Source organism: Calypte anna, chromosome 1 (genome assembly GCF_003957555.1).
Source record: "Calypte anna isolate BGI_N300 chromosome 1, bCalAnn1_v1.p, whole genome shotgun sequence".
Classification (NCBI taxonomy): Eukaryota; Metazoa; Chordata; class Aves; order Apodiformes; family Trochilidae; genus Calypte; species Calypte anna.
The window spans coordinates 108044094-108056923 of NC_044244.1; the positions used below are offsets into that span (position 1 = coordinate 108044094).

General features: G+C 38.9%; 1 protein-coding gene across 1 annotated transcript in view; it reads left to right on the forward strand.

Annotated features, from left to right (window-relative positions):
- The window catches only part of SIM2 (SIM bHLH transcription factor 2), a 59415-nt gene extending 48119 nt beyond the window's left edge, over window positions 1-11296 (forward strand). Inside the window, exons 9-11 of the mRNA XM_008496642.2 lie at window positions 729-897; window positions 1466-1874; window positions 8549-11296. Coding sequence (XP_008494864.1) covers window positions 729-897; window positions 1466-1874; window positions 8549-9276 — 1306 coding nt within the window. The 3' untranslated portion in view covers window positions 9277-11296. The remainder of the gene's footprint in view (window positions 1-728; window positions 898-1465; window positions 1875-8548) is intronic.
- Window positions 11297-12830: the final 1534 nt, after the last annotated feature.

A 12830-nucleotide genomic window follows, 5' to 3' on the forward strand; every position in this document is an offset into this window, starting at 1 on the left:
GATTTATTTCATCCTCTGGCTTGAAAGGAAGATGTGGTTGCATGATATGTGTGGTAGGATCATGCATATTACAGTGTTGTTTCTGATACCTGACATTGAGGAGTTAAAGTGCCTGAATTGAGAAGCTACAGGGTGGTTTACAGTTTAAGTTCCTTAAACTACTTGAATGAGGTTCTCAGCCCTCCTCCCTGTACATGTATGAGAGCCAGAAGCATGAGGGAAAGGCATGAGCCTGAAACCTGATGGAGTGCCATGAGCTGGGGCAAGTGACAAGAGTAAGAAGGAGGAAATTGTGCTAGTGATGTTAACAGCATATTCTTGAGTTGAATTTACTTCCAGGTTAATCACCATCTGAGGCCAATTGAGGAGGAGACAGACAAACTGATCTGTGTCTTTCTATCAGCTTTGGAATCTGTGATTCCAAACCACAGGGTGCCACAGATGGCTGAGAAGAAGTTGGCACAGCTTAGGTTCGCAGTGGGCATATTGAGTACAAACATGCTGATGCAATTCCCATTGGAATGTCTGTGACAGGCTTGCGTGGGGACAGGGTGAGACCATAAAACTCACCACCTGCTGACATCACCAGCCTCACACTGCAGACTCAGTGAAAATCCTAGGAGAACTAAAACGAAACATTGTGAAAGCTAATGTTTTTTTTCAAAGGAGCTATTTTGGAATTGTGCAGTATGTTTTAGTATGTAATTTATTGGAATGTTCTTTTGCAGAGATATTGAGTATAAGGAACTTCAGCTGTCACTGGACCAGGTTACCATTTCTAAGTCACAGTTTTCATGCAGAAACTCAGTATCTACCTCACAGGAAACAAGGAAAATAGTAAAACCTAAAAGTAATAAAATGAAGGCAAAACTCAGAGCAACACCTTATCCACAGCAGGTAATATTTTCAGCAGTGTTTACTTTCCAACTGTTGTGGTAGAATTCTTGGGACAGGATAGAAAGAATTCAGAACTGAATTTACTGTAAAAACTGTGTGCGCTGCTGCTGGAATTCCCTTGTAGGCCAGAATATAATTAGAGGCTTTTGTACTTGGGGTGGACAGCACAAGTAGTACAAACCAGCTCTGGCAAGTGATGCAAACACAGCAGCAGTGAATGCAGCTTGCACATATACTGCATTCAAAACTGTGAGAGCCCAACAAGCATTTGGAGTCTGGAGAAAGTGGAAACAGAAAATCTTCACAGTAGAAGCTGATGCAAAGGATAGATTTTGTCTTTTGGTACTTTGCAACAATACCTGTCCTCTGGTTTTTACAGTTGCCTACTCTTAGTACCTAAAATCCAACTAGCAAAATTATAGTCAAATATAACCTCCCTTTAGCCAATGTGATTGCAATTCAAGAAGGTCCAGCTTTGGGCACTTGTATGATATGTTACATAGTTTCATATGAAAGTTACTCCTTTAACTCTCCTCCTCCCTTTTTTTTTTTTTTAATTTTCCCCCAGCAATACAGCTCATTCCAAACAGACAAACTGGAATGCAGCCAGGTGGGAAACTGGCGATCCAGCCCGTCAGTGAATGTTGCCACCATTCAAGAACAGAACTTCCATTCAGAAAACACTGAACTTTTATATGCCCCATCATATAGCTTGCCTTTCTCCTACCATTATGGACACTTCCCTGTAGATTCTCACGTCTTCAGTAGCAAAAAGCAAGTGCTGCCTTCAAAGTTTGGACAGTCGCAAGGAACCCCTTGTGAAGTGGCTCGATTTTTCTTGAGTACGCTGCAGACAAATGGAGAATGCCAGTGGCATTATACCAACTCTTTGGTACCCAACAGCCAGTCACCATCCAAAACTCTTCCTGATCAGCCAGTGAACATCATCCGACATAATCTTGCACAGAGTTATGAAGGTGGGTGTCACTTTAAAAAAAGAAAAAAAACATTGTGGGGTGTCTAGGGAAGATTTTTAATTGTAGTGTGAAAACAATAATTACAAAATGTTTAGGAAAGAGAAAATGAGAAACAGTGAAGTATAACAACCACGTTGTTTATAGTAGTTACATATTCATCCCTCGTCCCATTACCATCACCGCTTGACTAGGAATGTTATCAAAGTATCAGTTGCAAAAAATGCATTCACCAGAATCACTTTTAGAACAGGGCAGAGGTGACACCTCCTTTAATACTGGCACAGCTTACCTTCATGTGTTCCACTGTAGGGGTTAGCAGAGCTGCTCAGGCATGTTATTGCTGTAGTCAGAAAGCAGACAATGTACTTCAGTTCGCACAAAGTAATTAAAATAAATTAGATCCATTTCCATAAAAAGGTAAGGTTGCCCTTTCTGAGTATTAAGCCATCCTGGGTATCTTTAGCTCAAATACTTTGAGGAAAGCACTGAAGATGTTGATTTATCTAAGGTGGGAACCTATAAGGAATAACTTTGCAAAGCTATAATGTAACTAAATGTAAACAAGCTCAAGATAAACTGTAATCCTTCTATCTCATGTACAGTGACAACATCAATCTACAGCCACCACTTTGGTTAAAAATCATTGATGTGGACTGACTGGTTGGCATACTGCTGTGAAGTTAGATGGAAACACTCCTTTCTTCTATGAAATGAATGAATGAGTTCACCTTTAATGAAGATGGGATGGAAAAAGTAGTAGTGGAAAATTAAAGTAATATTAATTTTAAAAAGAGATAGAAAAGATAAGCTTAAGATTCTTGGGTACCGGAAACAAGTGTTTATTCACTTAGGTTCATGATATTAGGTACCCTAGCTCTGAAGGAAATATCTGCAGATGTTAAAAGCTGAGTTTGTTACATCAGACAGAAAATATCAGACACTGAGTGTCTGTCACAGAGGAGCAAATAACTTCTGCCCATGGTTTAGTCCTTCACAGGACTGTTTGACCTCACCTAGCTGATTGACTTCACCTAGCTGATTGTAGCATTTTATTTGACTGCTTTGTAATTAGGTTAGAAATGAAGAAGACTGAAGCTCTTTCTACAGCCTACTGCAGGTTAAATGCTTTCTCTGGGTCCACATTCTAATGTGCTGGCTTCCTACTGTTGCTGTTGCAGACTGGATGTGAACAAGAGAAATGGTTTTGTCTGTTCTAAAGATCCTGTATCTTTGTGGAAAAGGAAAAAAAAAACCCCAAAACAGAACAAACAAACTACATCTTTTGAGGCTAAGTATAATGATTAAAATAAATCCTACAGACTCCCAGTAACTCTGCAGGAACAAAGCTATTCTAGGTGTAGAGAGGTCAGCCCAGCTTTTCTTGTTAGCTTCCAAACTAACAGATGCTGTGAGACTAACCGAGAAAGAAGATCCACCCCTTGTTGGTCAGAGGGTGCCCTCAAATACACTGAAAATGGATGTGGAAAAAACAGCCTGTTCTTTGAACAGTCTGTAAAATTGTCCATGGCCATAAAATCTGCCAGAAAAGCCCAGTGAGCATAGAAGCAGACAAGCAATTTACCATCAGTTTGTTGATATGGACAGATAACTCCTAGAAAATATACTAGTCAGAAGGATTCCACACGAATACTGTTAAATATATTAGGGAAAAAAATTCCTATCAAAAAACTGCAAGCAACTGCTGGTATTTTTAAACTTCATCATGTATACATGCCTTCACCATTTCCTCATAAAGAGGAAAACGGAGCTGTTGTACCAGCAGTTCTTGCCTCTGGTTCTGCTACTTAATTTTGTTGAAGTTGGAACATGTGGGTTCTCTTTTGAACACAGATGTATCTTAATGGATGCTTAGCTCTTGTGCATTTGAGGAAAATTGTCTTTGTACAATTAATCCTCTGCAAAAGTACCTACAATTGTACTATTTAGAAAGGAAAAAAGAATGCAGTAAAAATCAAGCCTGGTCAGAGATCAGTTCATACCCCGTGTTATAAGAAGGGAAAGTAAAATTGATCCTCTGTTGCACAGAGGATTTACATCTAACTATCCCAGAGTTTGTATCCTAGTTTGTTATCTCCTGAGGTAGAATTATCCCTGTTGTACTTTTGCTGAGGCTGGTGGCAGAAGAGAAACCTGAACCTCTGGAAGTGACTTCTTGTGTTGAATTGAAAGGGGCATCTGATCTTCTTTATGTTGTCAACTGCTGCTTTTTCCAGTGGTTCCCTGAAAAACTGACAGCCAGTAAGCTTCAAAGCAGAGAGGATCTGCTTAGCATCATTATCTTCAATCCAAAGGCAATGCCAAATATGACATCTGGCAACCGGGTTGGATGCTAGGGCTATTCCACATCACATCCTTAGAGGCATCTGCCAAAAACATATTTCTCTATGGAAAATAGCTCCTTTTGGAGAGATCAGAGATTTTAAGATGATCATGCCAAGCCATCAAAGCTCTGGAAAAGCACGTAGCAGATAAAACTGCCTGCAAATCAGATGCTGCTGCCTCAGAATCTGGTTTTGAAGCTTCTTCCACTTTTTTTCCAGCTGGCCTAGTCATCAGAAAAGAAATTCACTTCAGAGAAGGCAGCCATCTTCTTAGTCAAGGAAGCTTCCTTTTTATACTTGAATGTATACATCACTACTGTGGGTACCTCAGTACCTACTTCTCATTAAGCTATGCTGTTGGCCAGTCTGTAATATCTCTGTGAAGCTTAGTGACACTAATCATGCCAAAACTCAGGAAATTATTAAAAAGACCAGGAAAATCTGTGAAAAATTCTGATCTGTCTTCCTCTCCCAACTCCCCAGGTTTAGCCTGTGACTTCTGGAAGAAATATATGACATCAGCTTTGAAAAGTATATTCCACTTAGAATATTCCAATAGAGACAAAAAGGTCTTTGTTTGTTTTGGAGGGAGAATAATGGAGAACACAGTAATTACAACACCAGCCCATGCCTTAGATGATTTGCAATTAGGCTTTAGACCAGGACACAGCACAGATATTAAGCTAATCCAAAAAATGTCTTTTTCATGGGCATGGACAGTATTAAGGTCTGCTCTAACTCTGCCTTGTTTGACACAGAGGAAATCAATGTGACTTCATGACACAGGAGCGTGTGAGCTGAATGGGACAGCAGCTCAGCTCTTCGGTCTCCAGCACAACCTGGGGCAACCGACTAATTGCTCCTCTTCTCTTAAGGTCCTTTTGCACAAAGGATTAGGAAACACTGAAACGTGGGCTACGAGTCAACATTGATGTGTTAGCACACTGTCTTTTCAGAGCATGTAGAAATTGTCAGGAGTGCACTCTTCTGAAAGCCCAAAAAATTATGTAAGACAAAGTGTTCATGAAGAGGGCCTCAGCCGTGTCCTAAAAATGGAGCTTTTTCACAGACAGAATGCAGAACTGCTGATAATGGCTACATACCTTTTGCATGAAGATCAGTGCTGAGTACCAGTCTGTCTGCTTCAGCTTGGTTCCAAGATGCATTTATTGCATTTTTTACTGAATTAGACAGGAGCAATGAGAGAAGTGGGAGCAGCTCTACCTGTTAATGACTTGGTACAGACAGGTGTGTTTGTGAAAGAAATATTCTGTCTGCAAGCATTTTTCCCCATCAAGCACCATCTGATCTTTGCACTGTTTGAAGGTGAGGAGGGAATGCTCCTCACTGCAACACCACAGTTGTCAGGGGACAGATTGCTTTAGATACTGTAGCTATGAGTAGACAGTAAGTTTTAAACAAAGACCACTACCTGCTAGACAAACCTTTCTGCTCCTACTTGGGTGGCTGGATGGTTTTCTGAGCAGGCTGCAACGGGACTCTTAGCTCCAGGTTTTTCCTCAGCTTTCCTGAGCTGTTCCCTGTGCACCAGCAGGCAGGCAGAGATGCTTAGAGAGAATTAACAGATCTGATACTTGAGGGACAGAATTCCCTGTTGCAGTTGTAGGCTGCTATGAATGGGGGCAGTGGAACTCAGTATCAGGGGCCTTTCAGAAAGCTGCTGTCGCTCTGGTATGACATAAAACCTTAGATGTGCAGTGTATCTACCTCACTTAGCATAGCTGAGTTGCTCTGGCAGAAGAGTGGTTGGGAAAGAATTCCAAATTAATGCACTTCCTTCAGTGACTGTAAAGCATTTACAGTGCTGGAAAATCATGGGATCCCTGTGCACCTGCTGAGGCAGGGACTCTGGCAACTGCCCACATGCCAGACGTGTGGGAGCAATCCTGGGGTACTGCCCTTCTGCAGCAGCACAGAGCAGCTGCTCAGCTATCTATTAACTTCTCTATGGAAAAACGCTCCAGGAGGAGTCTTTCCCAGCACATCATTGCATTTTTCTCTGCAAAGAAAGACATAAGCAGGTTTAAGGCTAGCTCCAGTAACTGTCTGAAAAAACAGACAAAAACTACTGTGCTCTGTTGCACTGCAGACATTACTTGCTTACGTGTCTGCTCTGACTCCATGAATGTGCTGATAATTTTAATGGAAGCCTACGAACAATTAACCAGGTGGTTACCTTCTTCCTCAACAAAACAGAAAAAAACCCATGTTTGAGATAGAACAAAATGGATCCTCTAAATCTCCACGTATGCAAATTACTTCTTAGTAGTATGAAGATGGCCTGGAAGAATTTGAGATTACAAAAAGGAAGATAGCAAGACAGGGGCCTCCCAGCTGAGCTGTGATGCTTCAGCTTCTTACAAGTGTGGATTCTGAAAATGGGAAAGGACCAATTCTTGTTTAGAGAACAGAGCAGACCCTTAAAGTAACAATACTCCATGCTGCAGTGAAAGAACAAACCCTTGACTCCTGTGGGTGTCTTGTGTTGGAAAAAGACTAGAAACAGTAGACCAGATTAGTTAGAACCATATTAGTTATATGTCAATAACTCTCAGCATGGGTACTTATTTCATGGTAAAAATGCCAAATGTGGAGTTAAAATTTTCCAAGTCGTACCCAAGCATGTGGCTGAATGCTTGTTTTGACTGGTGATCTAAGAGGGTCATTTTTCAACAGCTGATGAGAATTCAGTTTACTTAGGACTGCATATACTGCTTGGTACAGATTATATACATGGAAATTGAAAAGAATAACTTGGAAGGTTGTTGTTTCTAGGAGGGTGGTGGGTTGATCAAGAAGAAATTGGATCCAGATTCCTGTTTAAATTCTGGTGTTAATTACGTGGTGCAACTCCCTCTGAAATTAATGAAGCTGTGCATATAAAAAAAAGGTACAATTGAGCTATTTCTGCTTCCTCTGTTATACATGAAGGCTTTGCCAGTCTACTGTAGCACAGGGAATATTTAATTATTAGTGGGTACAGTTACGTCAGCAACCACTACAGGGGAACTCCAGCACTTTTAAGATGTTGAATAAAATCTTAGAAAAACAGAAAATCCCTTTTACAAAAGGCCCTTAGGTGTCCAGGGCTTTCAGTGAACATAACACAAAATAGATTTTAGGTTTAACTTGAGAAATTTGGTAAGTGCCTCATTTACCCTTTAACATAAAACTTTCAAATATGCCTTGGAGGAGTAGTATAACTGTCAAACTGTTCATATAAGATAGTGAAAAGAAAAAAAAAGTACTCGCCTAATTTTAGCCATACTGCATAGAAGTAAACCACTGGCTGCTTCTCCTACCATTTGTAGACAAATGGAAAAAGGAAGAGCTGTAAGTCAAGCAAAAAAAAATTATAAAAGCCATTCAGACTGTTTCAAGCATTCAGCTATCACACAGAAACCTAAGAGAAAATGAAGATTACTCAATATATTTAGAGAAAAAGCCTGAATAAAATCCTAGCTTCATACTCACTTGAAAAGTTAAGCATCTAGCTTCTGATTTGCTGTGCATACCCAGTTTAGTACTCACACATTCATTCTCAGTGTACGTTGTACATTACATTTATTTATAGTAGATATCGCTTTATTATATGATAGTAACTTAAAAATAGTGATGCAGCATTACTCAAGAAGTATTTCAAGAAGTTGCTTTTCAGAAAGTTTCTAATATCTGATGCTAGCTTTTCAAAGACAAAAAGCAAAGCCTTTAGCATGACACAATCTAGATACTACACATATCACAAATAGGAATTACAGATTAGATACTGGTGCACCAGTATTGAATACTAGACCTTTTCTTCTTTCCTTACAAAGGCAGGTGCCCAAAATACTCCCACAGTGAGAGGAAGAAGAAATCCCACTTTAATAAGTGAATCATTGACATGTAGTGTTATCCATCCTTTGGCAAATTGTTTGATGAATCTCTGAAAAGACCTTACCTAAGGCCGAGGGTTTGATAGCAGGTCAAGTTTCCATATAGCTATTTGTTTTGGTTTCCCCAATGTAACCATATTAACAGGGATTAATAATTATTCAGCCAAATAATCAAGCAGGCATGTAAATGGAAAGCCTTTTCAGAATTGTTCAACACTGTTGGCCATTTTGAGTGTGTTGGGTTGTGGGTTTTTTTTCACTTTTCAGTACTATCTTAAAGAGACTGAGGCAAAAGGGGGTGTCTCTGATGTCTTCAGTGGGGCTTGGATCTGGCCCAAACCAAATGGGTATTAACATTCAGTCATAAAAAGTGACACAGTGTAACTACTATACAAGCTCATTGCCAGTAATTAACATGTTTTCTCTTTTGTGCAAGTGCCCATATCAAACAGAAGATACAGCCAAGATGCTCTATCTGACAACTTTACAAGCTGCACAGCGCCCATGCCAGGCAGCAGATACAAAGAAGAGATTTATGACTCTGGCATCATGAAACCTAACAAAATAGAAACCAGGATTCAGCCACCTCATCACCTCATTAAAGAAGAAAGCAAGTTAGCTTTTAACAGAAACCTACAGGAAAAAATGAGCATTAATGAAAGTTCTTTTTCAAACTCAATAGCTAACTCCTTGCTGCCAAAATCAGAATGTTTCCAGTCTAAAGCTATAGGACAGCTAAGTCATCTCCTGCCAATGCCCTCAGTGTATGAGCAAACAAGAAGGCTTTGTATGAAAGAAACCAAATACGGACATATTAATCACCATGCTACAAACCTAGAGGAACTGGACAGTGACGAGAGGATGACTGTAAAGCTGGATCATGACTCTGAAACTGAACGTGTGATGGATGTGAGACCCTCTGGACAAGTTCCATTTGTGCTTGTAAATTATCACCATGTTCTAGCCAAACATGGTACATTTCAAACCTCATCATGTACAGCGACAGGACATGTAGGAGAAAATTATGGATACAATTCTGAGGAAGTAAATACATATATTTACAAAAACCAAAGCCCCTCATCAGCTTCTTCTCCAGAAGCCCACAAGGAATCTGTTCTACCCCATTATATTGGAACTTCTGTAATAATAGCCAATGGAAGGTGATGGTAATAGAGGCGTATTTACATTTAATTAAGAAGCCAAACTGTAATGATTTGCAAAAAGCATGAGAAAAAATGGTTACATTTACTGAGCATAGCTGAAGGCCAATGAGGGACAGACTCGTGTGTTCGTGGCAACTCACGTGTGACAGTACCTTCAAGGTGAGGAAAAACCCCTCCCTCTAGCTGCCATGCTTCGTTGCCACTGATTAAGCTCTGGTGCCAGTGAGAAGACATGTTACAGATCTTATTTTTGTTATTTTATAGTGTGCAACAAAATTAAATGATAGGTGTTATATGCAGAGATTTATACGAAGCACATTTTTTTTTCCTTATCTTGTCCTTCTCAAAATACATTCAAGATTTTTTTTTTTTTATCATCATAAACTATAATCTCTATTTCAAGTATTTTTGTCAGTGTGAAACCTTACATCAGCCCTCCACCCATGTGGTAAAGACCCTGACAAAGGAACTTTGTTTAAAGAATGATGATTTTTTAGTATCCACAATACTATCTAAACAGAACACACTTTGGAAAATGCTTATTTATTAATTATCCAAAAGTTTTAAAACTAAATAAATCTAAATTTGATTTACTTAACATAGATTTCAGTGTTCTGAGATTTTCATGGCCACCGTTTATCTCAACAAGAAGCAATATGACAAACTGATACATCCAAAAATACATATTAAAGGGTTACAGGTCTTGTCACAGTGAATTGGGACAAATTGCCTAGACAGAACTAAGAGCTATTGCCCAACAAATGTAATAAGAAACTTCTCAAAAGTGTGCTTCACTGAGTATTCTGGGAGAAGGCTCTGCAGGCTTTCAAACAAGCTATTAAAAAAAAAAAAACTTCTTAATAACAGCACCAAAATGTTTTCATTGTAGTTAAGGGTATAATGAGGAACATTTATGCTTTGTTTTAACTTACCTCTGAAGTTTGAAAGGTTCAGCTTGTAACACATTGAACCTCCTTAAGCATAAATCTCATTGTCACCACAAAGCTAAGATTGATACTGGACTGATTTGTGCACTTCCCAAATGTTGGACAATATGAATATGGAAAGTCAAAAGTCACTGCACAACCACAAAACCCAAATTTGCACTTGAAGTAAAGCCGAATTTGAGCACATCAGGGTTTGCAGCTGAACCCTTTGCACACATCTCAATTTGTGCTAACAAATTGTAGCGAGTTAAAAGCCTACAGTGCACATTTACATTTTGTCCAGATTACTAGGAATAGATTTCCCCCTTTTTTTTTACTTCTTTCTAAAGTTCACAAAGAGATGAAGAGATCTTTGGGTGCTTAACTGACAACAGTCTGTCCCCTTTAGTTTTCAACCACTTCCCCAGACACACTTTGTGGGCTCTTGATAAAACAAGGGATGGCTCCCTCAATAATAGCCGTAAGTACCGACAGTTAAGTTTGTTGTAGATCTGACTCATCTGTACTTAGCTACATTTTTTAGCTCAATTCAAGGCTAAGTTTAATTTTTAAAGCTTTCCCTCCCTTATCAGACTTGTGCAATATGGAGAAATGCTCATGGGTTGCACCTTCTCAGATGAAAATGTAGTGAAATACACACTTTTCTTTAAATTGCACGTTCTCCACCTTTTATATGCAGCAGTAACATTCAGTCACCTTCTCATATGTATGAATATTGCTGAGTACACAAAAATACTTTTAAAACCTGCTTAAAAGCAATTTTCAGTATTTTTATTATTTCCTATTAAAAGCTTAACAGATAAGGCTTTATTATGAAGTTAAGCTGATGTTCATTTGGAAGCTGACAGCTGTTTGACTTCATTTGCTAAAAAAGCATGAAACGTATTTTTTGTGGTATATATAACAAACCCCACCTAGTCAGCCATGAGCAAAACACTGACTTTAACAACAAAAAAAACCAACCAAAAAAAAAGCGGCACCAAACCAGCATATTCGGTCACTCAGTTTATCTGTGCTCTTCGGTTCATTTAATGTCAGAGAAGTTAGCAAGTCTACAGAAACCTTATGAGTGAATATTATTGCCATTCTGCCTTCATAAATTGTCAGGACGAGACACAAGCTGGCTCTACAGCCACTTGGGTTAACAGCCAGTGTTACCAGTAAATGGGCCCAACTCCTTAAAAAGACACAATCATGCTAGGACTTGTATGTTCATTCTGTTAAATTGAAACCATGCCCTATGAAGGAGTAGCTGACATCCTTTGCATCATTAAAAGGAAACCTGATGCACAACTCTCTGGTGCTACACGGTTCTTTATACCTCATTAGTGGCAATGCTGCACACAGAGTCAATCTGGTGTATTTTTCTGTTCTAGTAAGTACTTCTCACTATAAAAACATGTTTTTGGGGAACGTACAAATTAGGCTTCGGTTAAAAGAATGCCATTGAAATTTTTCAGTAAAATCCCACCAAATATTTTTCCAACGTCTGCCCCGTTATTCACACCTCCGGGCTTTACTCGGTGAGGCTGAGCAGAGGAGGTGTTCCATCATCCTCCCGCAGATGTTTTACACCATGTGATATTCAGGTACATGAACTTTCCCCGTGAGGCAATAACGAATCAATTACACATTCACATATGATAGTACAGGGTAGGTTTGGAAAAGAGCTGTGATTAAAAAAGCAAAAGTGTGAAACATTTCTCCTGCCACTCCGAAATAGAAACAGCGATTGCATGTTCACATCTGGAATGCGGCTACGTTATATTGAGAGAAAAATATAAAATATGACTTTCAGTCAGTTAAACTACAGATGTTCACAGCACACTCGTAGTGCAGCATGTGGCACAGCCATCGACAGTGGCAATGTTCTTAATAATTGGAAAAAATTATGTCACAGAAGTGGAGTGTGAACTGGAATATATTATGAAAAATAACCTCATTTCTCTCCACCGTACTTGTTTGAGCCATTTACAGATGCCTTTCTCATGTGACTTGACAGGATTTTAACTCTTCAGGGAGCTCAGACTTAGCAAGGAAATGATATGGAGAATGACAGAGAGTGAGAGAGCATTTCACCACAATGTGAAGCTGGAACTGCTAATCCCATACTGAGGTCTCAAAAGTTTTTATCCTATTAATAACAGAAACTCCACAATGTAAGTAAGGTGATAAGGGAACAGATTTCTCCACAGGTTGCAGCAATCCTGTAATCTGAAAAAAAAAAGTTATTAAAGTAATTTAATGAAATCGAGCACAGTGGACAATAGGTGTAAAACTGGAGAATGTATAACCGAGATAAAGTGCAAATGAGTGGGGAATCTGCCAGAATACCAGTATTACTCTAAAAAAAAAAAAAAAAAGGTATTTTTTCAAACTTCAGTCAGACTTCAAAAACAACTCAGAGAAAATTTTATTATTCCATTTTTTTCCTGAACATTAGATTTTGCTTTTTTTATATGATACAGATAAAAGCTATTTGGCAAATGTAGGCGAAAAAGCACGCGAAACAACCAACCTATTAATGCTCAGAATTATATATGTATTCCCTAAAAATGTAAAGCATTTTTGCTTATTTATTATGTAAAACAAAACTGTTAAAATGTTA